General features: G+C 52.0%; 1 protein-coding gene across 15 annotated transcripts in view; it reads left to right on the top strand.

Moving 5' to 3' along the window:
• The window catches only part of Wnk2 (WNK lysine deficient protein kinase 2), a 128608-nt gene that overhangs the window by 40807 nt on the left and 59924 nt on the right, over positions 1-27877 (top strand). For 14 of the 15 annotated variants that reach the window (XM_020186437.2, XM_074052515.1, XM_020186473.2 and 11 more), the window contains 8 exons: positions 4572-4729; positions 7911-7999; positions 9253-9472; positions 16595-16886; positions 20715-20914; positions 23488-23643; positions 24676-24867; positions 26719-27270. In XM_020186437.2, coding sequence (XP_020042026.2) covers positions 4572-4729; positions 7911-7999; positions 9253-9472; positions 16595-16886; positions 20715-20914; positions 23488-23643; positions 24676-24867; positions 26719-27270 — 1859 coding nt within the window. The remainder of the gene's footprint in view (positions 1-4571; positions 4730-7910; positions 8000-9252; positions 9473-16594; positions 16887-20714; positions 20915-23487; positions 23644-24675; positions 24868-26718; positions 27271-27877) is intronic. The other variant, XM_020186429.2, reaches the window with a different exon arrangement.

Below are 27877 nucleotides of genomic sequence, written 5' to 3' on the forward strand. Positions count from 1 at the left end.
GCAGGGAGGCCCTTTGAATGTAAAAGTCTCTGGCAACTCTGGGAGAGCTGAGTGGATAGGGAGCAGGGATTGACCAAGGCCTCAGTTTCACTATGTGTGAAATGGATGGGACAGGCAAAGGCCTGTCCTCCACTTAGGGGGAGCAGGGCTCCAGGACTGTAGGTAACCCATACCCTAGCTCTGAGCTCTAGGCAGTTTCCAGGCAGGTTTTGCAAATTTGCCCTTGGAAGTGACTCCTAATTTCAGATAAGTGGCAGGAGGACTTCTTGGAGTCTTCTGCCTCAGAAGTAAACATTCAGGACAAGGCGTTTCCTACTCTATGAAACAGAGGTGCCCAGTGAGCCCCCAGGCTTTGCATGACCAGCAAGCTCTTTGCTGTTTTGGAAACCAGGTTTCACGATGCAGGAATGGGTTAGGACGAAGGCTGGGTATTTCCAGCAGGAACAGTGGGGCCTCCCTCTAACCCCCAGTTGCCCTGGCTTTTCTCAGTTGATGCCTAGGAAACTTGATTACAAAGGCTGGGATGAAGAATGCCCTCAGTTGCCCCTACTCTTGGAGCAGTTTAGTTAGTGGTACTCCTCCCGGCCCTGGGCCAAGAGGCCCATCGGCAGCTGAGGGAGGGGCTATGAGCAGGCAGGGGCTTTCCAGGCCTGTTTCCTAGGCATCTCAGCGGGGCTGTGAATGGAATCTCTGTCCCCAGCTTGTTCGTAGGGTTACCCCTGCCTGTGAGAGGTGTTGGTTCAGACTGCCCATATGGGTGTCTTCCCTGGTGGTAAAGGGTCTGAACCCTCCTGGATTCTGCAGCTGCAGTCCTGTTGGAGGGACAGCTTCAGACCACAGGCCCCCTCTTCTCAAGGAGAGCCTTCCCCTGACTCCACTAACATGTGTCTTGGTGTCTTGGGAGCAGCTGATTTCAAGGACCTGTTTCTTTGTGGCCACAGAGTTCTTCTTGTAGGCCTTTGCTTTACCCTTCAGACATGGTGCATGTGGGGTCACAGGTGGCATCAGTGGCTCTGGGAGGGGTGTGCATGGTTTCAGGGAGGCGATATCATCCTCAGTATCAGCTCCATGTGCTGTAAGCCACATGTCACCAGCAGGACTTGCCTGTGTGGGTCTCATCCTCACGATGTGTGTCTTGCTGATTTATGTCCACTTTGCTAGGCCTGGGGACTGCCCCAACTCTCTTGCTGGAGATGGCAATGAGGTGGATGCTATTCAGGTGGTCATGTAGCCAGCTGAGCCCTGGAGCTGCTAAAGTGCCTGGCCTTATCTGGGAGGGCTTCCTGGAGCGGTGGCAATGGAACCAGGCCCAGTGGGGAGTGAGTTGAGGGTAATTATTTTAGAAAGAGCTCTGGATGGGTTGGGGGTGCTAGGTGGAGGTAGGAGGGGGGACTGGACTGTTGGGTACCTGGTGTCTGTTATAAGTAAGCACTGAAAGCCCCCAGGCAGTGTGGAGTCTGCCTGGCAGGGAGACAGGAAGGTGGGTTCCTCCTGTCCAGTGAGAAGGTGGGCAAGGGCCAGCTGTGTTGCTTTAGTTTTGTTCTAGCAAAACCAATGAGGACAGCTAGGGCTTTGATTTCATGAAGAAAGTTATCTTTCATTATAGACCCAGAACCCGGCAATCCTGACAGTGGACAGTTGTCAGAGGCTGTAGGGGTGATCTTAGCGTCAGATTGGAGTGAGTCCCTCTCCACCCACGTCTGCTAGGCCCCAGGATGCAGCCTCAGCTCAGCACGGGACTGAGATGCCTTGTAGTCACAAAGCTGCAGTCACTTCTCTGTAAAAAAGCAGAAGAAAGGCTGGGGCCTGCCTCCTGTGGGAGAGACTTGGAGAGGGGACTGCACCAGGTCGGGTCCCCAGCACCTGGTGTCATGGCTGCAGCCAGGCCCGGGAAGGAGGATGGGGCCTGTGTCTTCACTTTGACACAGACTCATCTGCGGGGACCTAGGGAGCGTGAGTGGGTGGCTCTGCAGTGAGATGTAGGCAAGACTGTCCCCTGGACACACACACGTGTACATGCATGAGCACACACATGCTTGTGTCATTTCTAAATTTCAGATTTAAATGACTACAGTGTAAGGGAAAGGAAGAGTTGAGTGTATCAACATCCAAACGTGTGTATAGAGTTGGGCGGAGTGAGGGGGGTGTCTCTCTGCCATGACACGGAGCTGGGTCTGTCTCCCTCTTAGCCCATCCCTCAAAGCCAGGCTACTTGGTGCCTGCGGTGTTTCCTGAGAGCAGGGTCCCCAGTTCCTTCAGATCTCTGAAGAGACCTAACCCAGGGACACTGCTGCCTCCATCTACACAGCTGGTGAATGGGGGTCCTTGCCGGGCTAGCGGGGGTCCCTGCAGGTGCCAGGGTATGGCTGGCTCAGTACCCAGTTTCCTGCCCAGCAGCCCTGGAGACCAGGGTCCTGGTAAGCTCCTGGCTGTGATGGATGTGGCCAAGCCCGGGACACGCCCCTCTGAGATTCCTGGCTGGCCCCTGTGGCAGGAAAGGGCTTTGTGTGGTTTCTCTCAGCTATCATGAGGCAAATTCTTTCACATGGCTCCTGGCATTAGGGGACTCTGTTAGCATGGGTGGCACTGTGGAGAATCGAGGGGGCCCTGGGGAGTGAGCTCTTCCTTCCTGCAGCTTGGGACTACAATCTGCTGTGCACCTCCTGCCACGGTGGGGTGGTGGGCTCTCCTTAGTGGCCCTTGTGGCTCAGGCCCATGCAGCAGGTGGTGCCCCTCAGGGGGTCTGTAGGGACCTGTGAGAGGTAGGAGGGGTGCTGTTTGCCCAGCAGGTGTTCATATTGTCACCAGCCCAAGCTTGGATCACTCCCTCCTGAGGCCTGCCTGTGCTTTTGTGGCATCTTTGCTTTCAGCCCAGACCTAAGCAGGGCATTCAATTTTCTGTGACAAGTTTAATGGTGGAAAGCAACTTGAATATTAACTCAAGCCAGATGGCCCTGGCTCACACCTGTAATCCTAGCTACACAGGAGGCAGAGATCAGGAGGATAGTGGTTTGAGGCTAGCCTGACCAAAATGAATGTGAGACCCTATCTCAAAAATACCCAACACATAAAAGGGCTGGTGGAGTGGCTCAAGTGGTAGAGCACCTGCCTAGCAGGTGTGAGGCCCTGAGTTTAAACCCCAGTACCACCAAAAAAGAAAAAAAGGCCAAAAGGCTAACAATTCCTAGAAAAAGGTTCCTCTGACTCCATTCAGCCTCCATCATTTCTGATGGATTCCTCTAGAGATCCATATCCTTCTACATAAACCTAAACATACATTTTTGGTTTTCCCCAGTTTACCCAAAGTGTCCACTTTTTTGGTTAGACATAGTGTGTGGTGAACCGAAATAATGAGTGAAAGAAATTTTAACATGGGCTTTTTACTGCGATTAATTGTTTTGTACTATTTTTGCTTAAAAAAATAAAAACTAGAACATTTTGATTCCAAAGTTAGCAAACACAGACATTATAAGCAGCCTTGCTGATGTTTCTGGTCCCTGTTCACTGCTTTCAGCTCAATACTTGATCAGACCTGCTTTAATAAAAGGCTGTTGTGATTCTTAAAGCAAAAGCTCATTATAGAAAATTAGAAACTCAGAAGCAAAGGAAAAGTAAGGAAGAGGAAAATCAAGCCATTGTCTCTCCTCCCCACAGTCATATGGGTTCTGTAGGTGAAGCCATAAGCATGTGCAGGCTTATATGTTTATTTTACATAATCTATCATATGTTCCTGCATCCTTAAAGAGTCAGGGCAGAGGCCAAGCATGATGACTCACTGCTGTAATCCCAGCTACTTGGGAGGTGAAGGCTGGGAGGATTGTAAAAAGTTACAAAAAGTCACAAAAAGTTAGCAAGATCCTGACCAAAAAATAACTAAAGCATAGAAGGACTGGGGACATGGCTCAAATGGTAGAGCACCTGATGAGCAAACATGAGGCCCTCAGTTCAAACCCTAGGACTGCCTGAAAGAGTCAGGGCAAATGTTTTGCATCTTTTGTGTTTCCCACACCACAGCAGTCCAATTTAACCTTCTGTGCAAAGTGTAAGGTGGATGTCGTTTGCCCAGTCCCCAAGGCTGACCTTCACAATGGTGATGATAGTTGCGTGTCTCACGTGACAGTGTCCTGGGGTGTGCCTGGGACACTTAGGACCTTCCTGGTTTTTAATTTTTTTGCAGTTATAAGCAACTCTGGGGTGACCGCCAGGTTTACGTCAAGCCTGGGGTATCTGAGTGCTAGCTGATGTTGAGGCTGTCCTCAGGGACACAATATCCACAGCAAGCCAGGGTGTGCTCAGGACAAAGACATGTCCCCTGAGCAGTCATAGTCTTCCAGCCCTGTGGGCAGAGAGTAGAGCCTCAGACTAATCACTAACTTTAGAATCATGAGATGAAGTTTCAGAAACTTGGTCCTGTTTGAATCCTGGGTCCCTCAAGGCACATTAAGCTGTGCATTCTGAGTGTGTCACCTGACAAATGGGGGAGGCTGGGGTTTTTTGAGAGGCAGGGTTTTCCTGGGCGCTGGCTTCTCGAGCTATGGCCAGCTGATGGTTGTCTGTTGCTCCTGGCACAGGTACACCTGAGTTCATGGCTCCTGAGATGTACGAGGAACACTACGATGAGTCAGTCGACGTCTATGCCTTTGGGATGTGCATGCTGGAGATGGCCACCTCGGAGTACCCCTACTCGGAGTGCCAGAATGCTGCCCAGATCTACCGCAAGGTCACCTGTGTGAGTCCACCCAGCCATCTCGTTAATACGGATGCCGGGATGGGTGTGGGCCATAGTCACAACTGGCTCTGTGGACCTCTGGAAAATTCCCAAGGAGCTGTGTGAGGAAAGAGATGGGAAGCTGAGGCGTGTCTGCTGAGGTCTTGTGGCAGAAGGGGTGGGGTGATGAGGTGCTGTGGTGGTGCTTAGCCTCACAGGCTGTCACACACAGGGAACACTGAGACTCCGGAGACCATAGCTCCAGGAGGCGTGGCCAGGGTACCTGTCCCCAGAGCCCCTGCTCTGGGCTGCCCCAGGGCTGCTGGCATCCCCATCTTTATTTTGGAGCCACAGTTTGTTTTCCTTTTCACCAAACCATCCCTTAGCCAAGTGCCTGGGAACCTTAATCCCTGTTTTGCTGTCTCAGTGATTTTTGAGTTGATCCGATGGCTTCAGCTGTACAAACAGATGGGCCTGGTCCTCCCTTTGCGGTGGCCTCTCTGGTTGAGGGAGTGAAAACAGAGCATGCAGAGGTGGAGGGGCCAGGCCAGAACTTTTCTGGGCTGGTTCCTACATTGTCCCATCTTTGTTCCTGTGGTGACGCCAAGAGGCCCTCAGGGCTGTCTCTGACCTTGACCACAGACTGCTCTGATCCCTGGTGTCTACGCTGTCTCCACCTTGGCCTGGGAGCACATCCAGCCTGGGAAGCGCTGCTGGGCACAATGCTTTGTCCATGCGGCTCTGCTCTGGGCATCTGTGTGGCCAGAGACTGCTTCTGCGGATGTGCATGGAGCCCTGGTTCTGGACACCCCTACAGCTCCTGCCTGGGCCTGGCCCTCCAGCTGAGCCTTCTTTGCAGATAGCACCCGTCTCTCTCTCCTTTGGCTGTCAGTTCTAAATTATCAGTCACTTGGTTATCTGGAGCCTTTCCTGTGTGCATAGCAGGCAGGGGGTGGCAGGCAGAGCCCTTGGCTGGTGGCTTTTGTGGACCTGGCTCAGAAACCCACACAGAAGTGCATAGCTCCTCCAGGGAGGCATGGATGGTCTGCAGAAGCAGAAAGAGGGGCTCAAGAGATTTTGGGCGCTTTTTGCTGGTCCTTGGAGGGGTATTTGTGGAATACGGGAGGGGAACCTGGACTTGTGGTTTGTACTGTGGATGGTGGGTGCTGACTCAGCCACTGGGCTAGGGGCAGAGGGCGTGCCAGGCCCAGGGCTGGGTGAGTGGACATTGCTGGGCCAGCGCTTCTGGGGCTCTTCCCTCCACGTCTGTGGGGGCTGCACCAGCTAAGCTCCACGGGTGTGTCTTGCTCCCTTCCTCCTGCTTGGGAAAATTTATGCTTTATGTTCTTTATGAAAAAAAAAGACAGGATAAGGATTTTGAAAGTGAAATCTTATTGAAGGAGGAAGAATGACAGGGTGGAAAACTTTAGTGTGATATTTTAAAATTAGTTACCTCCCCCGCAGGAAAAACCCCCAACCAGATTGCAAATGAACTGTGCTGACTCCTGCTTCTGGGGTGGGGCATATCTGTGCACTTTCTGCACGACCCTCGGTGGTTGAGGAGTGGTTGCCCTTAGACTGGCATCTGTTCCTCCTGCCCCCTGCCCTAAAAGTCTCCTGGCCTGGCCGTTGGCCAGCAGCAGTGACCACAATCAGTGCTCTTGCCCCCCTGAGGGGGGAGGGTGTGGGGAAGAGGTGTGGGGAGGAAGCCCAAGTGTGGTTAGAAAGGCCTGGCTCTGTGGGAAGCATTGAGTCCACCACAGTGCTGTGGTTCTTCCTCCCAGTTAACGGGGAAGCTGGCCACAGGAGGCTCTGCAGCCAAGCTCTGATCAACACCTTTCTAGAAGCTGACTGCTATATTTGAAGTGTCAACCCAAATATCAAATTCTGCAGCATAGATGGAGACTGTGCTGTGTGTTGTTGGGAGGGGGTGGTCATCAGGGAGCTATGGATGTGGGGGCCTCAACCTGGGTACGAGGCTAGGGCCAGTGCCCATGGTGGCTGCTGCACACTGTGACAGATAAAGAAGAGCCTAAGAATGTGTCTTCTATCCAGAGGCCTGAGTGGTAGCAAACTAGGCCACTGGCTTCATGCAGAGGGGAGGGAGATTAAAGAATGAGCCCCACTGGCTTCATGCAACTTGCCCATTTATTCCCTGCCCTGCTTTCTTTTGCCTGGGGATCGAGTGTGTTGAATCTATGAGTTTTCATCAAAGTTGGAAATTTTTCAGGTATCTTTTTCTACCCCTGCCTCCCCATCCTGTCCTTCGGGACCCTAGTTTTATGTGTCATGTACCTCCTTGGCCCTTGCTAGTGTCCCAAATTCTGAAATGAAGGGAACAGAGCCTCTGCAGCAATTTCTCTTTCTCTTTGCTCCTGTCTGGTAGATTTTATTGACACATCTTTTCTTCTGCAGTGTCTGATCTGCAGTTAATCTGCCCTGGTGCAACTTTCATTTCACATATGGTTCCACTTGGTTCTTTTTATATATCTATCATAGCTGTTCCTTTAAAGATTTGTACAGAGCTACAATAAGTTTTTCCTTTCTTGTCTGCAGGTTCCAGTACTCTCCATTTCTGTTGATTGGTTTTCTGCCAGGTCACCGGTCCCATTTTCCTGCCTCCTGGCATATTTAGTGATTTTTGTTTGGACGCTGTACATTGTATGCTTTACATAATCCCTGTTCTGCGTGAACTTTTGGAACTCCCCCCCCCCACCGCCACCGCCCATGGATCTTTGTCCGGCCCTGTGGCATCAACTCTGTGCTTGTGATCTTAATACTAAACAAGGATTTGATGGGACTACATGTAGATATCTGGGCTCTTCATTGTGCATTGCTCCTTCCTTTCTAGAACTCTGCCTCGTGACTTCCTCAGCTTTCCTGAGCTCTGAGCTCCACTTCAACTCTTGTCAGACCCCAGGTTCTGCTGGGTTTGATGTCTCCATCTAGGAACTGCTGTGGGCAGCAGCTGGTCCCTGCAAGGGAGCACCCACAGGTCCCTTCCTCCCAGCCCTCTCATCCAGGGTCTGCACGTGGCCATGTGGCACATTTTGTGCCATTTCCTAGCAGTCTGTTCAGGGCAAACCAAGCACTAGTTCCTTCTTTCATAGCTGGAGGGGGTTTCCCTGCGCTGGGGTCAGTCAGGATGGTGGCGCCTCCAGCTCCCAAATGGTGCCTGATGACTCTTCTCTTTCCTCCTCAGGGCATCAAGCCAGCCAGCTTTGAGAAAGTGCATGATCCCGAAATCAAGGAGATCATTGGGGAATGCATCTGTAAGAACAAGGAGGAAAGGTGAGTTCCAAGGAGGTGCTGGGTCTGTGTCTTTCTCTAGCTGAAATCATTCCAGCAGGCATTCAGAGTTTCATTCCCAAGGAAGGAGAACTTCAGAAGTCAGACAGACCAGCTCAGGCCACAGTGACACCAGAATGGGGAGCTGGTATAGTCAGTGCTCAGCCCCAGGTCCTTCCCTGCCATCCGGGAATAGACTCCACCCTCGCCTGGAGCATCGGAGTGCCTAGGCCTCTACCCTGTTTTGCTTTTTTTTTTCTGCTTGTCTGCAGGAGTTTCATTCATTTCCATGCCCTTAGTGAACATCTCCATGTGTGGATTTCCCAACCTGCTTCAGTCTTGCCCTCTCTTCTGAACTCCAGGCTGTGCTTGGGATGTGTCTAGTTGTCTCACCATCTCTACGGCAGCACGCCCACCTCAGGGCCCTCACAAAGCCAGCTGCCCCCTCAGAGTAGGGCTGGCCTTCCCAGCTGGACAGCCAGAGAGTTGATGGTACTCTTTCAGTTTTCCCTCCCGCCCCCAGACAAACTGGGCAATGCCCGCTCATCCCCACAACACCCTCAGTAGCTGGGATGAGCAGTTAGCTGATGCTCACAGCCACGTGGCAGCTCTGTAGACACGATACCCAGAAGAAGCCAGACCTCCAGCAGTGTGAGCTGTGTGGTTCCATTTGTACTAGGGGAGCAGAGTTGTCTTACCAGGTCCTCCTTCTACAGGAGCCCCTACAAACCTCACTGCTCCAGGGAGACCTCGGACCCCATCATGGCGGGGGCAGGAGAGAGGACCTGGGATGCATTCTACCTCCTTTGGTTCCATCTGGAGTTAGGGGTCCCTTGTGAAGATTAAGAGCTCTCCTGCATATTTGCAGGGACTTTAACTGCACAGCAGGTGGCCTGATACAATGAGCATGTCTTCTTTTGGTAATGAAGGAGCAAAAAGGAAGTCTGAAAACATGAAGCAGTAAGGTCATCTCCTGGGAATTTACTCATTTCCTGGGAATTAAGGACTCCAAATGCATACTGTTGGGTACTGCTCTTTGGACAGGGCCAACCCACCAGATAGTGAAGTGAGAACTTTCTAGCACAGCTCACCTAGTGCCTAGCTGCTTTAGGTGGGTGTCACCCTGATGCTCAGGTGCCATGTTGTGCGTGTGTTTTTGACCACGACCTCCCTGCAGATGCACACACTGTTCTAGGAGCCTGGGCATGGAGGCTCCTTATCCAAGAATCCCTGCCTGTGAGCCGCTTTCCCTCCAGGTACGAGATCAAGGACCTGTTGAGCCATGCCTTCTTCGCAGAGGACACAGGTGTCAGGGTGGAACTCGCAGAGGAGGACCATGGCCGGAAGTCCACCATTGCCTTACGGCTCTGGGTGGAAGACCCCAAGAAGTTGAAGGGCAAGCCCAAGGACAATGGAGCCATTGAGTTCACCTTTGACCTGGAGAAGGAGACCCCTGATGAGGTGGCCCAGGAAATGGTAAGGTGTGCCCATCTCATGCAGCCCTGTGCGGCCAGTAAGGGATTCAGGTGGTGGGGCACATGGTTTCTAAAGGTTAGAAAAAGCCATTCAAAGGTTGCTCCCCCAGCAGGGCCTGTGCCATCCAAAGGGAGTGGCCAGTGTGGATGAGAGGGGCGAGCTGTCCTTAGAAGAAGGTCTGGGGGCCAGCTTGCGGTCAGATGTGTGTACAGTGACAGGAAAGCTGGGTCTCTCCTTCACTGCACAGGATCTGGTAGATGAAGGGCTGGAATGTTGCACAGGGAAGGAGTCAACCGTAAAAGTGGAGATGGTGAGCCAGGAATTTGGACACATTCCAAAAGGGTTTCTTTGCCTCAACCAGATTCTTGCCAAATTTGCTCCATCGTGGTACCTTTAAATGTGGGATCTTTGTCTTTCCTTTTGCTTCAGGGTTACTGCCATGTCTGTTTTGGTTTCTGGTATTTTTCCACTTAAAAAGGTGATGAAAGAGTCCAATTTTGTCCTTTTTCTCCTGCCCTTTCCCTGCATCATGCCTGTCTATGGTGAGAAGGGGGTCTGGCCTCCACAGGAGAGTGGCCCCTTTCTGCCTGGGGTGTCAGGCTGGGCCTCCAGAGGGGATTGAGCCCACTGGTGCAGAAGGGTAGGAGATGGAATTGACCAGGCCAGGCAGGGCAGCAGTGGTCCCAGCACAGGTATGGGCAAGGGGAGAGGCCACGCTGACTCTAGGTGGTAATAAGGTATAATGGTAGTCATGTGGAATGTATGGTAGGGTAAACCATGAGTGCTGGGCTAAATTATTCTGATCCAGTTCTCTAGGCCTACGCCATCCAAAATGGTAGCCACAACCCACTTGTGGCTACTAAAATCTAATTGATTTTAAATTTAATTAATTCAATTAAAATGTACAATTCTGTCTCACTGGTCCCATTCTGAGTGCTTAATACCACGTGGAGCTAGTGGCTCTTACATAGAACGGCATAGACTTCCATCATCGAGTTCTACTGTGTGGTGCTACCCTGGGCCAGAGGGGCTGTTTGAGTTTGCAGACGGAGGTGTGTGTGTGTGTGTGTGTGTACATCTGTGATATTAATTACAAAAGGTGAATCAGCTTATACGACCAGCCAGACAGATGACTGAGAAGGGTGTTAAAGTCTGCACCCAGAAGATAAGCAGGAAAGGGAAAGTCACAGAGGGGCATGCCATAGGGGACAGGAATCCAGAAAGGCCTTCCTTGTTGCAGGGTAAGAAGGTGTCAAATTAGAAATAGAAATAAACAGGCCACCAATATTTAGGGAAGAAGCCTAGTAGAAATGAGGAAGTGGCTCAGTGCAGGAGAGCCAGGGGCTTGACACATCATCACCAGAAAGGTATTTGTCCTTTTGAATTTGTTTTTAAATTTTGTTTTTTATAATAAGTCCCAGAGGCACAGATTCTTCAATCTTCCAGTCAGGAGAAGCCGGCACATTCCTGGTTGGGGTTAGGGAAGGTGGGAGGGAAGTCCATGCCCCATGGGCCCTAAGGGGTCAGGTGCTGTTCCTGCCTTTGCTCCATGAGACCCCTTCTCAGATTGGGAAACTGAGGCTTGGTGATGCTACAGAAGATGTGTGAGCACTCAGAGTTGGGATGGTGGGGCTCAGTGAGCCTTGCATTTGTCTACCCTGAAAATAGCTCCTCCTGCTCATCTGTGAGCCAGGGCATGAAGTACACAAGGGGTCCATGGGGCAGTGGGTTTATATTAAACTTGGAGGCCAGCTAGGAAGGGAGTAGCAGCCTTCAACTGGGATTCCTGTAGCCATGACCCCCAGGGAACTGGGGTAACTTCGAGCTGCTCTTGGGGTTTGCCATGTTGCTGATGGATCGGGGGAAGCTAAGGTTCTGTGGGGGTCCCAGGCTATAGGGCTGCTGGGGGTGTGCCTTGTGCCACTCTGGCCTCTCAACAGCTGCAGGTTGGGAAGCTCCTGATGCCTCTCCAGGATGTCCAGAGGACATCCTCCTACAGGGCCTCAGTACCTAGGACCTGAAGAGAAAAGATGCTTCCTGGGACTGTGGCCAGGCCCCTGCCTTTTCCTGGGCAACAACCCCTATGTGAGGCTACAGTTTCGTGGTGAGGGTAGCAGTAATATACCACTGTTGGGCTGGAACCCAGGCTGGCTTCTCTAGGGGACTTGCTGCACTATCACCTCTAGAGATGTGAGGTGGTCACCTGTGTCCTCAGGCTGCCCCATCCCCCTGGCTTGCCTCTGGTCACAGCTCTGGTCAGACACAGAAACCGCTGCAGTGAGCAGGTCTGTGCTTCCAGGAGGGCCTCCCATGGCTTATGATGGTGGCTGTATGTCACAGAGGTGCGTTTTCAATTTTAATGGTCCGTGTTTACTTTGTGCTGCATTTGGATGGTCATTAGCACACGTGTCCTGTGCTCTCAGGAGCACTGCTTCTGTTCCCTGATGCAATAACTTGTCCTCTTATGGTTTTTATTGCAAATAGTAAGTGTCATTTGAGATGGCATGGCTGCTGTGTGCAGCCTGGGAGCCAATGTTTGGTGCTAACTACTTCCTGAGAGCATCCAGGGTACACTGCTGTCTGGTCTGGGCTGGGGGTGATAGGGGAGGGCAGGCAGCTTCTTGGGAAGGTTGGAGGGGGGTTGTGGGGTACCATGCTGATTCTGGCCTTGCAGGAAGTATGTTTTGAGGCTATCAGTAGCAAGAGTGGAGATAGTGATTTTAACTGGTTTTAATGTGGCAGAATCACCTCAGCAATACCAGGTGACATGAGATTCTCTCATTCCTTCTGTAAATGTGGTGGTGCCTGCTGGGATTTGGGAGCTAAGCCTTGAGGTCAGGGGCTACAAGACAGGTGAGTCATGACAAGAGGATATTGGGGCTCAGCAGAAGTGATTCCAGTGTAGGCAGTGAGTATGCCCAGGAAGGTGCCCGGGATCCCAGATAAGTGGATTCTCAATGTCTAGGCTACAACCAGACCTTGGCCTCCCAGTTAGGCTTCAGTACCTTTGTAAGACACAATGCCCATACCCAGACATGTTCTGCTCAGCTGCTTCCAAAAAAAAAAAAAGAGGTACCTCCCAAGACTCCACATCATCTCTGCTTGTCATCAAGGTAGAGAGTGGCATGGCCTCCCATAGGGCAGAGCCATTGTGGATGTGCCTCACCTCAGCCGGTTCCTGGCACTTGGCTGAACTCACAGGCTATATTCCCATGTCAGTTCCAGGTAGGCCCCTGGCCCTGGCACCCTCCCTTGCTTCCCCCATCTTTTCTCCCCTCCTATGCCTCCCTCCTGCCCTCTTCTGTCTCTTACTGCATTGCTTTCATCACAAGACCTGCCATCCATGAAATGGAGCATCCATGTAGAAGAAGGAGATGACTGGTGTCCAGTTAAAAAGAATAGTCAAATAATGTGTGTCCTATACTCTGCTGAAGAAACAAAACAGGCCCAGTCTGGAAGACACCTGTGACTAGCCAAAAGCCATGGATTCCCAAGACAGATTCCATTCGGTGAACAGCCGCACATGGGCCTGTCTTTCAGCAATGATCTTTGCATTGCTGGGCCTCAGGCTGGGTGCTGAGCCCCAGGTTCCAGCCTTACTCTCCTTCTTCATGCATGTCAGAGACTTCAGAGTCATTCCTGGAAGTTCCAAAGCTCCCCCTTCCTTGGACCTGCTGCCAGCCCTTCTCTGGGTCCAGGCTGCAGGGAACCTATACCATACAGCACTGCACCCTAAGTCTTGGGAGACACTGGGGTCTGAGACTGCTCTTCCAACCAAGGTGCACAGGTGTAAGGTGTTGAAGATGCTCTAGAATCCAGATGAGGCCTCCTGGAGCCACCTTGAGGGAGATGAGGATGAAGAAGGGGACATGGGTGCGTGGGAGTTGGAGGTCAGCATGACAGAGAGCAAAGATAAGTGAGTTCTGTAGGGTCCTTGGCTGCCTTTGATCTAAAATGATCTCCAGACATTCAGACCCCATCCTCAGGGGCATGATTCTTGGGCCAGCGCTTCCCTGAGCCTTCCCTGAGTTCTTCTCTGAGCTCTTCCCTGAGCCTTTCCACCAGTGTGGCCCAGACTATGGCTACATTCTTCCCCATTTGGGAAAAAAATAGAAGGACCTTGGTGAGGAAGGCTCTAAAGACAAACAGACCACGGCTGCTGTGTTGCAGGAAATAGAAGCAACCTGGGAGGGGCTGCTTTCTTTGACAGCTTTTAGTCAGATAGACCATGCACAGGCAGAGGCGTGGGGCCGCCAGCCTTGGTGTAACCAGAGGTCACTTGGAGCCATAGGGATGGCCTTGGCCACATGCTCCCATTGCCTTTGCACACCTGTCCCCAGGTGTCATCACCAACAGTAACAATACCTGCCTGGGGACTGCCCTTGCCAGCCCAAACCGACTTCAGTCAGGCCTGTCCAGCATTAGCTTTCCCACAAAGCTGGAGTCTGGGACTCCCTAGAAAAAGTCTCCTCCCAACTGTAAGGCCAGAAGAGGACCCAAGGCCTGGTCTCCCTCTCATGGAACATAGAGCATCCTATTTTGGGGGGCTGGGCCCTAAGTTTGGGCCTATCCTACTGAGAACTCTCATCCTCCCTACAGCCACATGCCCAGCTTGCTTCGGCCTCTGCCACAGTCAGTAAGGCTTTGACCTGGGATGCTTCCATGGGAGAGCATCATTCTGACAAGCAGAGTTGTCTTTCAAAATAAACTGTTTTGCAATGATCACAGACTCACTTGACAAGTTGCAAAGGTACCACAAAGAACTATTTTTCCCCATGAGCCATTTGAGAATGTTACTGGCCTGCTGCCCATCACCTTGAATATTTTCATGTCCATATGCTACAATGGACATCCTCCTGCATGACCACATACAGCAATCAGCATCAAGCGTGCTATTGACACATCACCACTGTCCTATCCTCAGGCTGCTCAGGTCCCTAGTGTCCCAGCAGCATCATCACATAGCACCTTGGCTCCTTCAGTCCCCTGACTTCTGTGGTCTGACCCTTAGGAAGGGCTTAGGTGTCTCTCTGAGGTGGGACACACTCAGTCAGGCCATGCCTCTGCAGGAATCTCACAGGAGGGGCTACATTCTCACCACCTCCCACCTGGGGGCACATGGTAATGGCTGTTCCACTTTGTAGGATGTCTGGGGACAGGGACACCCTGTGGCTTCTCCATGTGGGTCACTGTCTTGTGGGAGGTGCTTTAAAATTATGTGAATGTCCTGTTGTCCACCAAACTTTCCACTCATTTATTTCTCTTATCTCCCTGTGGACATAGCACAGTATTCTACTTTGTTCAATAGGTCAGGTTCCATGTGCGAGCTGCCCATTGCTTTGTAACTCATCACTCCCAGCCAGAATGTTTACAACGCTCTGGCCGTCTCAAGGTTGGGGTCAGGGCAGCTCAGGGCTCCCCATGAGGCACAGTCAAGTGTGGGTCACGGCTTCGGGCTCAGACCTGACTGGCTGTAGTAGCAGGAGACCCCAGCTCCCTGCCATGTGGGTCTCTGCAGAGAGCAGCTTATGCACTGGCTTCACCTGGAGCAATGATGCCCTAGAGAAAGGGAGGAAGGAAGGAGGGAGAGCGGGGAGAGACTGACTTAGAGAGATAGATGAGGAGTCAGAAAACAAGAGGCAAGGGACTGGGACACCCTGTCCCTTCTGCCCCCAATAGGTATTTGCATCCCACACACAAAATGCACAATGCATGTCAGAATTTGTGGAAATGTCCTTCCAGGCATCATCATACCATTGCTCATTTCGAGGCTCAGATGTCCTGGGTTTGCTAGAGGATGGCCTTGGCACTGATGTACATGTCACTTTGCCTGTCCCAGTCATTCCCTGAGCACCATGTGTTCCCTGAACTCCTACGTCCCTCGAGCTGGACTTAGTCTCCTCATTTTCCTGCTCGGCCCTAAACCACTGGCCCTTCGAGTGGCTCTGGTTTCCTATCGCAGCACCTGGGGCTGTGGATGTTGTTGATCCCAGGCCCTTGGGATGGACAGAGCTCACAAGAATGTGAGTAGCTGCACGTTTACATGAGCGCACACACACACACCCCCTAGCCATCTGTGTGCATGTGTCTTTTTTTTTTTGGTGGGACTGGGGTTTGAACTCTGGGTTTCTCACTTGCAAAGCAGGTACTCTACCCCTTGAGCCATACCGCCAGTTCATTTTCACTCTGGTTATTTTGGAGATGGAGGTGTGGGGGGGGAGGCTCAAGAACTATTTGTCCAGGGCTGGCCTCAAATTTCAATCATCCCAATCTCAACCTCCTGAGAAGCTAAGATTACTAAGGTGAGCCATGAGCACCTGGCTGTATACATAATGCCTCCATCTGTTGTGCAGTTGTCACTGACAGCTCTGGTTCCCATCAGCACTACAGTTCCCTGATCCAGAGTCCTGCCTTTCCTTATGGAAGGAGCCTGGCTGTCCCTGTTCCTCTGTTTGTTCTTTTCTGGTCAGTCCCTCACAGTCACTTGTCCTCCGCATCACCTGGTCCCTCGCCAGGATGCCCATTGGTTGCTGCCACCCCCCTCCGAGTCCACTTAGGATCCTTAGGAGTGAGGTCCTCAACAGCCGGGTGGATTTGGGATCTTAGTCCTGATCAGTTTTCATGTGTTGTGGTCACCATCTACAGTCCAGCTGGAGCTGCCCCTTGGACAGGGGTCTCTGTCTTCAGAATAGTGGTCATGATTTAGCTGTGGATATTCTCAGTGAGTTCACATTGTTTCCTGAGGTCCGGGGGCTCTTTGGCAAAACTCTGTGTGGAAAATGGAGTTTAGGGTTTTGTCAGGTACCAGTGTACACTGTACTGCTCTCCAGGGACACAATAGAACTCTTCTCTCTTTAGAAGGTATGTCAGGGCCTGGGAGGATTTGGGAGCTGGATGCTGCTGATGTCAGTAGAAGCCAGGGAGGGGTGACAAGAGTGTCCTCCTGAGACAAACCAATTTAGGGGAGGCTGAGTGGGCCCCCAAGGAAAGGACCTCACAAGCAGGAGCCACAGGCAAGAGCTATGGTATGTCCCAAGCCGTGGGGTGTGAGATATGAGGTATGAGATGGGGTATGAGATGGGCCTGCTGGTCCCTAAGGCACTGACAAGTCTGTCTTTGCAGATTGACTCTGGATTCTTCCATGAGAGTGACGTGAAGATTGTGGCCAAGTCCATTCGTGACCGTGTGGCGTTGATCCAGTGGCGGCGGGAGAGGATTTGGCCTGCACTGCAGTCCCAGGAGCTGAAGGACTCAGGCAGCCCTGACAAGGCCAGGGGTCCGCCAGCGCCCCTGCAGGTCCAGGTGACCTACCACTCACAGGCCGGGCAGCCTGGGCAACCAGAGCCTGAAGAACCTGAGGTGGACCAGCACCTTCTTCCCCCCATGCTGCCGGCTAGTGCCACCTCCCTGGCCTGTGAGTACATGGAGTTGGGCCACCATGAAACCACTGAAAGGCAAAGAAAAACAAAGTCTTAATCAGGTGCAATGGCTCACACTAGCTACAAGGAAAGCAGAGATTGGGCAAAAAGTTAGGGAGATCTTATCTCAGTCAGTGATCTGGGTGTGGTGGTACATGTTTGTGGTCCCAGCTATGCAGGATGAAGTCTGGGCAAAAATGCCAGACCCTATTTAAAAAATAACCTAAAGCAAAAAGGACTGGGAATGTGGACCAAATGAAGAGCGCCTGCCTAGCAAGCATAAGGCCCTGAGTTCAAGCCCCAGTAACCACTCCCCCCACCAAAAAAAAAAACAAAGAAAAAGAAAAGCTTCACCCTTTATTAGATGCTCTGTAAGGAAGGCAGGTCAGAGTCAGTATAGCACAGCCTATGGTGAGCTCCGAGCTGTCCTCACATAGCTGGATTATTGCCTCCAGCTGTAGGTGGCCCCCAGGAACTCTGGCTGGGCTTCCATTACCTGTGTCAGGCTTACTTCCTGCCAGCCTTCTTGGTGCCAGGGCACATTGCGATATTTGAAAGAGGGTGTGGTTGGGCCCTCTTGGGGTGGTTGGGCCAAGAGACAGTCCCCAGGTGCTGGGACACACAGGACCTGATTCCTTGGTCAGTTTGGATCCAGTTCCCACAGTGTACCCTGCAGAGTGTGGATGGTAGGTATGGGTAAGCTTGGTTCTAGGGAAGGGACTGGGATTTTACCTAAGTCCTCCAGCCACCTGTGACCAAAAGGGGGTTAAGTATTCTGGAGTCTGGCTTCTAAGATCAGATGGGGTCAAACACCTGAGCCAGATCTATCCTGACTCCCCACTGAGTTTGTGGACTTGGTGTAGGTTCCTTACCCTGTCTGAGGAAAACAGTCTCAGCCTCCTGGGGTGGGAGGGATGTGAGGGCCAGGTGAGGTGTCACTAAACTCATTGGAGGGGCATGGTTACCATGACCAAAGTGGGCTGCCTTGACTAGGGTGTTTGTCACTGGATTGTCCATCTCCTCTGTTATCTCCCACCTACTGGAAAGCCTGTGAGACCTTTTATACGTGTTCACGGGGGTGTAACCAATGAATTGGGAGACACTTTGAAGCAGGCTTCGTCTAAGACCATTTTGAGAGGAGCCAGTATCTTCTGCATGGTAGGCAGAAAAGTATCCTGCGTTTGATCTCAGTGTCCACAAATTCAGCAATATGCTGAGGGGTGGGGGTGGGGGGGTGGGGGATGAGACTTTGTCAACTCTGAATCAGCCTGGGGTAGAACTACAGAGCTCAGTGATTTTCCCTGGCCAATATTTCAAGACTGAGACGATTTAATTTATGTAACATACAAATCCTTCATTTATTCAGAGTAGGCTACTTAAGTTCAGGCGATTCAGGGGAGCCACCCTCACTTTTATGATAGTCTGCCCGTTATTTACTTCACTCCAAACTACTCAGCTTTGTTTGGAGATAGTTGCTACATCATTGCCCTATTTCCTGATAAACCTAAAGTTAATAACAGCACAGATTTGTGTGTGGGGGGGGGAAGATGTTCTCTTATCTGACACACCACCACATGCATTAGAATTGTAATTGTCAGACAGTTTCTAGGATGGGAAATTAAAACTCTCCATTTCTTGGGGACCTAGAACTATGTTCAGCTTGTGGTCAGATGTTGTAAGAAAGGTTTGACCCACAATGAGAAAATCCACAGAGGTGTGGAATGGGCACTCTGTCTGGTGTGGGCATTCTCTCTGCAAACAGAACACCTGTGTGCTATGCACAGAAGCCATGGCCAGCCTTCTCAAAGTGCCTTTACTCATTTGTTGTAATTTCTGTCAAATAGATGTTACAGTCATGCAATACAGAATTCAAAAAGTCTGAAAGGGTGGACAGCAAGTCACTTAATTGTTCTCCCAAAGCCAACGGATACCACAGGTGTCTTAACTGTCCTTCTGGAGAGAATGTGTGACACATGTGGTCACACAAATACACATGCCCACAAGGCAGATACATACGCATGTATGCATGTACATAGACCATGTGTCCTATACATACATACATACCACATGTGTGCACACACATGGACACTGATGCATGCCCACTGCCATAAACATCTGACCATGTGTGCACCCCATGCATGCTTCCACACATGCTCGCACACATGCACGTGTAGATGCGTGTGTGAACACACAGTGTGCACCCCACATTCCCTTTATTTGACAATGGATAGCATCCCTCATACACCCTTCTGCCCTTTGCCCTGGCCTCTCCTGTGTTCATTCTCCCTGCTGGCCACAGAATGTTCCATGATGGCCAGCCATGCCGCACCTCATGGTGAGCTGATGAGGATGTCACACACAGCTGAGCAGGACCTGTGTGTGACAGAGTTGGCAAACAGACATGCGTTTCTATGTTCGAAGATGCAACAGTGGGTCACCTTTCATGATTCTCCTGTTAGGAGTCCTGACCAAACTCAGTGGGAAGCTTCCACTGCCACAGTACCTAAGCAGCTGAGGACTGCAACAACGCAGCTTACCAGTGGGTCCCAAAAGGACTTCTAAAATTAATTTTTAATCTTACAAATAGTGAACACAACCACTTTCAACCTGTAAAACATTATACACATAGTTAGAGTTGCTCCACTTGAAGCTTGTCAGACTGTACACATTTTTCCTCCCCTCCCTTTCCCTCTCCCTGTCTGCCTAGGTGGAAATGACTACCTTAATGACCTGTTGGCTCATTAAAAATCAGAGCCACTTGTCTAATTGGTTTTGCCCAATTAAGCCTCAACATTCCTTGTGTCTTCTTAGGTTAAAATAAGTTCTGAGCAGTCTTTTGGAAAAAATGTGTTAATGCAAAGCCAGTGAGACTTTCCCTTGGCTTTATTTAAATGATCAGTGGACATAGTACTCACAATAGTCTGACATGTGGCCCCTTATAAAGATAGCTTGGTTTTCGGAGGTGGCAAATCCCAATGCCTGTGGTTTTTGGAATCTGGAAGCAGTAATCCAGAAGTGCCATTTCAGACAGGTTTCCAATTTTCACTGTTCACTGGCATGACCATGCAGGCAAACTGTCTTCCTAGGCACTCTTGGTGAGGCAGAGCGTGTGGGCCGAGGGCACCGGTTCCTGCCTGTGCCCCATGTACAGGTGGGACTGTCTGCCATATCCACAGTTGATGAGGCCGTGCTGGCCTGACCTGTGTGAGGCCAGCTCCTGGGGCGGTGAATGCTCAGTGTTGCTTCTGCCTCTTTGTTTCCTGCATGGCAGATGCGGCGCTCTCTCCAGGTCTCACCAAGGGGATCTCAGCCCCATTTTTCAGCCAAGTTAGACATAGTTCGTGGTCCCATCCTCCCAGTACAGGCCTTTTGCCACGTGTATGAAGATGTTCAGAGTCTGGAGACTCACCCCCTTATAAAACATGGTGATGTTTCTTCCACAACTGAAACATTAGCTTTCTCTTACCTGGAGCGTTGCATCAGCCTCCTATGCTCCTTGTGCCTGTAAGGGCTAGAATGAGTGCTTACTCTCGAAACGCTACAGGTTCTGCATCTGTGTGCCAGGGTGGGTGGGGAATGGTGTTGTATGCCCTGACATCAGGTTGTGGCAGGGTGGGAGCACAGGTGCAGCTCTTCTATCCTGCTCTGTGGCATGTGATTGTCTCAACAGCATTCATGTATCATTTATGTAATTTGGAAAAAAAAACCCTGTCTTTGTTTCTCAGAAGAGAATACAGGAACAAATCACCATTTGTGTGCAGTGCTCTAGGGGGTGGGCGGTGGCATTTGGAAGTGTCTGTGCTAAGTCCTAATGTCCTCCCCAGCGGACAGCACCTTTGACAGTGGCCAGGGCTCTACAGTGTACTCAGACTCACAGAGCAGCCAGCAGAGCATGGTACTTAGCTCCCTCGTGGACACTGCTCCACCCTCGGCCCCGTGCGTGTGCAGCCCCCCTGTGAGCGAGGGGCCTGGCCTGCCACCCAGCCTGCCCTCCATGGGGACCTTCCAGCAGCCTGTTGCTGTGGTGAGTATGAATGCTACCCCTGCCCTGTCTTCTCAGCCTCCTTGTCTGAGGGCCCCAGAGACTGTCTGTGAGGGTTGTCCAAGCTTTGCTGCCTGTGGCCAGGATTAAAGTGGCTTGTGGTCAGTTCCTAGCCACCCTTCCCCTGGGAGACTTACAGAAGCAGGTCTGTGGGCCTCACAGAAAACCTCATCTTTGCTTGAAATGGAGGCCCAGTACCCTTAATGTAAGCCCTACCTGTAAGAAGTACACAGTCAGGAGACCAACCCAGGAGAAAGAACCCAGGGCTTCAGGGGCTGTGATAAGCCCATTAGGACTCATCCTGGGGTAGGCACCGGTGGTCAGTGACAGCACACAGATGCATGGAGCCTGCCTACTGAGGCTTGGGCCTGAGACTTTTTTCTTTCTTTCCCCACATGATGGAAATGCATTTGTAATAATGAGCCCTAGATTTAACCACACCATCCAGCCTCACAAGAGCTATAGAGGAGCAACCTGGCATGTCTGCCCCAGAGAGGGGCAGCCTTGGAAAGTCAGAGTTCTGGGTCAGCGAGGCATGGGGAACATTTTCCAATGAGAGGGTTTTCAGGAGGCAGGAGTGAGCCCCAGGCTGCAAGGACGCCTGTGAAGTGATGTGTAAGAGCAACAAAGTAAGAGAGGGGGGTCACGCTGGGCATTTGTTTTTTTCTTTTGCTTCTTCTTCTTCTTCTTTTTTTTTAAACACTGAAGAAAGCAAAGCAATTGCTCGCTTCACAATCCCAAATGCTTAGCCATGGAGAATTTGCCTGTGGTCTAGGTGGTGGAGCTGAGTCCTCAGAGGGTGATTTAGACTCCAGCCTGTGGGTAGGCTTGGTCTTCATCCCTCCCCTCTGGAAGCCCTCTGCCTGGTGCCTTGGTCACCCCTGTTGTCACTTGCACACTTTTGCTGCTGTGACATCTTCTTGGCACTGACTGAGCTTTGAGTTGGCTCTCCCCTGCACGTTGGTTCTTCAAACTGGCCTCGGTTTCTGTCTTCCCCTTCTGTCTACCGTAGGCCTGGGCAGTTGGAAAGGTCCAAAACATCTTTTTGGAGAAGCAGTTGAAGCCCTTGGCTGTGTCCGGACTCATTGGCGATTTGCGTTTATAATTTCATCCAATGAAGTGGGAGAAGGGCTCATTTAAGAAAGGGCTGTTCCGATGAGGATTGCCCAAGTAGGGGCTGAGCCAGATGTTCTGCCAGCTCTCAAGCCTTCCAAACCCACTGTCTGGGTCTCCCCCAGGCCAGGTCTATCATGTGTGTTCTCATTGATGTAATCAGTGTCACCGTCTGCGTTTATGTCAGGAGGCCCTGTGTGGGGAGGTTATAGCTGTGATTCAGGGCCAAAGCTCTTTCTCCCGTCTCCCTGCCTATTGACACAAAGACATCTTAGAAAGGATGGGGCCTGGGTGTGCTAAGGGCTCATCCTATCCTCCTTGCCCTTCGTGAGGGGACTGTTGCTGTGGCCATGTGCCCTGGAACTTGGTGGAGGAGGAAAAGGAGGATCACCAGAAATAAGGGGCCACTCATTTATCTGAGGCCACCAAGGCCCTGTATGAGCTCCCACGCTGTGCACAGAGGCCAGAGCTAACAGATGAGCAGTCTGGCTTAGTTGGGGCCAACTCATCTGCTCTATGACATCAGCAAACCCAGGTCGGAGACTTGATCCCAAATATGGCTGCTCTGTTTGTCTTTTCCCCTCCACCGCCCATGCCACCCTTGTGTAAGCATTGACTGTGAAAGGTGAAGTGAGGGAGAGCAGTTTTGAAAACCCCTTTCCTCATGCCACCAGAGAACCCAAGAGGACATTCAGTACAGGGCAGTATGAACCATGAGCCCTGTCTCAGAAGTCACCGGTGGTATGAAGTAAATCCCAGAGAGCAAGACGTTTTTCCCATAAATATGGCAGTCTACACAATAAGGACAAAACACAATAATGTAATTGGGCCACCCAAAATCAACAAATTAGCAGTGATTCCTTACTGGCATCCAATATCCAAGGGCTCAGACTTCCCCTTCTCTTGCCACCTCATTTAGGTAGCCACTGGCAGCGGGGGCTGGCGTCCTGTCTGTGACCCCATTCCTCTCTCCTCATGGCTGAGCCTCAGAGGACCCTGCCTTGCCGAGGGCCTTACCTGTACCAGTTTTGCTCCCTGCACCTGTGTGGCCTGCTGCTTCCCCCAGCGCACCAAGTGCCTTTTGTTTTCACTTCTTATATTCTGTAAATTACCTGTATGAATTCATCCTATACCGAGTCATCTAGTCCATAAGCTGCCCCCCATCTGGGGCCTAAGGAGCCCTTCTCCTTGGTTCTGCGAAACCTTCGTGATGATCTTTTCTCACATTTGCCTAAAGCTCCATGAGGTTTATGTTCCAGAACGTTCCCTGGCTGGGAGCTGTGGCTATCTATCTATGGCTGTTGAGTGTTGTTAATGATTCTGTAGGGCCACCACACCTGGCTTCTGTTGAGTCACCCTCTTGGGACGGTTCCTAGTGGGGGCTGGGTATGGGGATGAGAGGACTGAGGGCAGTGGCTGAGTGTGGCCCCTTCTGTCTGCAGCCTGGCCTGTCGGTGGGCTCCATCCCTGCCCCTACCCACCCTCCACTCCTCCAGCAACATTTCCCAGAGCCTGCAATGAGTTTTGCCCCCGTGCTGCCGCCACCCAGTGCCCCCGTGCCCACCGGCCCAGGCCAGCCAGGGCCCCCTGCCCAGCCGGTAAGTTTGCCACCTCCTTGCAGCCCTTTTAACTGTCCCTTGTGGCAAGTGGTCATCAGGGCCAGCTGAGTGCCGGTGAGCACCTCTGCAGGCCCCTTCCCTGTGCTCCCTGTGGTTCTCAGGGTCTGTGGTTTGGATGACAGGTTGTGGACAATTCATGTAGGGCCCGACATGGAAGGCTCTGCCAGCTCTGCCGTGTCCCTGGCTTTGCATTTATAAACCCTGGCTGGCAAAAGCCTGGTGGTCTGTGTGCTTGTGTGAGTGTGTGTCTGTGCAAGTGTGTGTGTGTAAGTGTGCATTCTCAGTCTGTATTTCCCTGTACAGATGAGTACAAGTGACTGTGTGACCGTGAGTCCGAGTGTGTTGTCTGAATATATACAGTGTGTGGGAGTGTATGTGTGAGTGTGTGACTGTGAGTCTATCCGTATTGTCTGATACGTCCAGTACTTGGGAGTGTGTGTGTGTGTGTGTGTGTGTGTCTGTGAGTCGGAGTATGGTGTCTGATACATACAGTGTGTGAGAGTGTATGCGTGTGAGTACAACTGAGTCTGAGTGTATTGTCTGGTGTGCATATTGTGTTGGAGTGGATGTGTGAGTTTGTGACCACAAGTCCAGCTGTATTGTCTGATACGTACAGTATGTGGCAGGGTGTGTGTGTGTTTGTGAGTATTCATTGTCAGTGTGTATTTCCGTGTACACATGTGATTTGTGTGTGAAAATGTGCAGTCATGCAAGTGTGTGACTGAGTCTGGGTGTGTTGTCTGAATATATACAGTGCGTGGGAGTGTATGGGTGACTGTGAGTTGAGTGTGTTGTCTGATACATACAGGATGTGGAAGTGTGTGTGTGTGAGTGTGACCGAATCTGACTGTATTGTCTAATATATAAGTATGTGAGGGAGAGAGAGAGATGGAGAGAGTGAGAGTGTGTGTGTGGCTATGCATGTATGAGGGTGAGTGTAGATTTCTGTGGTGTCTGACCACAGTACCCTGCCTCAGCAGGCCGGGGTCTAAGACCCTCTTGTCTCTCCAGCTGCCTCCAATGGCCCAACCACCAACCCTGACACAGGTTCTGGCCCCACAGCCCATGGGCTCCATCCAGCCGGTGCCCCCTCTCCTGCCTCCATACCTGGCTCCGACTTCCCAGGTGGTGGCTCCTGCTCAGCTAAAGCCCCTCCAGATGCCACAGCCACCGCTGCAACCTCTTGCTCAAGTCCCTCCGCAGGTACCTCTGGCTTGCAGCCTGCCCACCTTGGGTGGGGTACCAGGTCACTGGCAGGGCCTGTGTGCATGTGACCTGGGGGTGCCGGACTGGGGAGATGGGCTCAGCAACGTGGGTACAAACCCCATGTAGGGCATGTTGCATGCATCAGCATTGCTCTGATGACAAACAGAGCAGGCCTAGGAATGTGGAGGCCACAGGGACAGCCTCCCTTGACTGGGTTGCCCTCTCTTGCCCTCACCTTTCCCTTTCCTGGCAGGCCTTCCTCCCAGGCTGAGAGGCCTCTGGGCTGTGAGTGGCAGATATGGGATCCCTCAGGAAAGGAGGGAGGGCAGCTGCCACCTCACCATCCAGTACACACCCAATCCCAGGTGTGCACAGGATGGAGAAAAGGTTTAGTTCAAGGTCAAGGACAAGGGTCACCATTGGCCTCTGATTGGGCGTAGAGAACAGAAGGACTTGCTTCAGGTGACTGTCCATCTTGTGGTGTTGTGCAAGGCTGGGCTAAGGGCCACACCTCAGAGATCCAGTAGCCAGCTGGGTGGCACTGCCTACTGCAAGGAAGGCTGACCCCTGAGGCTTGTCTTAAGCAGCAGAGGTGACCGCTGATGTTTTTTTCTGTGGGGGCATGGTCCATAACTAATGTCCATAACTGGTGGCAGCTGGCAGTATGATGGGTGCAGACCACAGTCAAGTTGGGCACCATAGCTCAGGCTTATCGCACCTATGATCTTGGCCATTCCAGAGACCCTTGGTGATGGGGATGGGTTGTGATCTCAGTGGTAGGACAGAAGTAGGCCTCATTCTGTAGACAGAGTTTCCTTCAGGGTAAGGGGGTGTTCCTGTAATTTAGTCCCTCCACAAGTTTCTTTGTGGGGGTCCCTAAATGGTTTTCCTTCAGCTGTTGACCACACCATATCTTTGTGACACCACCTTAGGGTCAATTTAGGGGTCTAATTAAATCATCATCTTGGTTGTTGGTGGTTGCTTTCAAACAGATGACAGTAGATTTAAGTATTATTGCTGTCTTGTAATTTCACAAAGGTGAAGGCTGGGGCATGGCTTAAGTGGTAGAGTATCTGCCTAGCAATCACAAGTCCCTGAGTTCAGACCTTAGTACACCAAAAAAAATTAATTGCACAAAGGTGTACACAGCATGATGCTCACAAACACTCATGAGAAAGTGGTATTTTAGAGAGTGCTGTCAGGGACTGACGTGCTCAGTCCACAAGTCAGATACCAGCTGTCTCTAGGAAGTACACTGGTCACTGAGAAGATGCAGATAGAAGGTTCTGGAGTTCTTGCTGTTGGGAGGCTGCATGCCGTGGGGGTGTCTTCCCAACCAGTCCAGGGGCTCTACCGAGAATCCGCCACAGTTAGGTTTCCAGTAGTGCTGTGGTAAGGTTGGGGCTTCAGGCTCTGAGACTGCAAAGGTCTGGGGAGAGTCTCATGGCTCTGACGATCTCAGCCCTTCTGAATGAGAGTGCTCCAGAACTTCAGGGCCCCGTAGTCACTCTTGGACTCCGTGTTTCCAAGCTGCCCCTCGAGGTTGCCCATGAAGCCCACTGGGGATATGGACACAAGGAGGCCCTCCGTGCTGGGGCCAGTGGGGGTGCCCAGCAGGTCACACCCAGACTGCCTGATTTCCTCTTCCATTTGAAAATCTTCACACACTTAGGGGTCCCTTTTCCATTGATTTACGTCTGGAATCCCTTTGAGCAGTTGCACAAAATGTCTGGGAGCAGAGCCATGCTCCCCTTGTGTCACCATCCCCTCATCTCACACTGACTGTACAGGTGCTCTGGGTGAGGACCTGTGGCAGCCACGACTAATGCACTGTTGTGTCTCTTTCAGATTCCTCCAATGCCTGTGGTCCCCCCCATAACACCCCTGGCGGGAATTGACGGCCTCCCTCAGGCTCTCACTGACCTGCCAGCTGCAAATGTGGCCCCTGTGCCACCGCCTCAGTATTTCTCTCCAGCCGTGATCTTGCCAAGCCTGGCCACCCCCCTGCCCGCATCCCCAGCCCTACCTCTGCAGGCAGTCAAGTTGCCCCATCCCACTGGAGCGCCTCTGGGTGTGCCCTGCCAGACCATTGTGCCAAGTGCACCAGCTGCCATCCCTCTACTGGCCGTGGCCCCACAGGGTGTGGCTGCTCTGTCCATCCACCCTGCTGTGGCTCAGCTCCCAGCTCAACTACCAGCCCAGCTCCCAACCCAGCCTGTGTACCCAGCAGCCTTCCCACAGATAGCAACTGGAGACATCCCGCCTTCCCCCCACCACACAGTGCAGAGCTTACGGGTCACCCCACCACAGCCGGTGCCACCTGTGCTTCCTCAGCCCCTCCAGCCTGGCGTTGTCCACTTGCCTGAGCAGGCTGCTCCAGCTGTCACCTCAGGGAACCAGGTAATCTACCTGCAGGGCTTGGGTCTGCCCCCTGGCACCTGGAGACCCTCAGAAGCAGGTTTGAGGGATTCTTTAGCTACTCCCTTCACTGGGTCATGGCTTCCACTGAGTATCTTGACTGAGGGGCAGGCTGGTGCCAGTGAGGAGGCAGAGGCCAAAGCCACTGTAGGGCAGCTGCTGCCTCCTCAGGAGCTGTGAACTTCAAGGTGACTAGTGAGTTCCGTTGTCCCACCCTGTCTAGAGATTGGCAGCTGCCACTTGTGTGCCCAAGGCCTCCCTTGTCCTTACCCATGCTGGTCTTAGCAGGCCCATTGGCCTGTGTTGGCCCTTCTGTGGGTACCAGGGCTCCCATGCATCTGAGGTCAGCCCCTCCCGGAGCACCTTGCCCAAGTGAGGCAAGGTAGACACCCCCATGTTAAGAGAGATGAGGCAGAGAGAGGTCGGGGTATAGGTGCTGAGGGGCTACTGGCTGGAAGATGATCATGGTGGGACCAGGGGCCTGTCTTGGTATCAGATGGGGACTCTACACAGTATGCCAGGTCAACTATGAAGGGTTGCCTCGGTATATAGGAACACCACCCTGGGATGGGAGGTCTCCTGTGTGGTT

This window comes from Castor canadensis, chromosome 13, assembly GCF_047511655.1.
Source record: "Castor canadensis chromosome 13, mCasCan1.hap1v2, whole genome shotgun sequence".
NCBI lineage: Eukaryota > Metazoa > Chordata > Mammalia > Rodentia > Castoridae > Castor > Castor canadensis.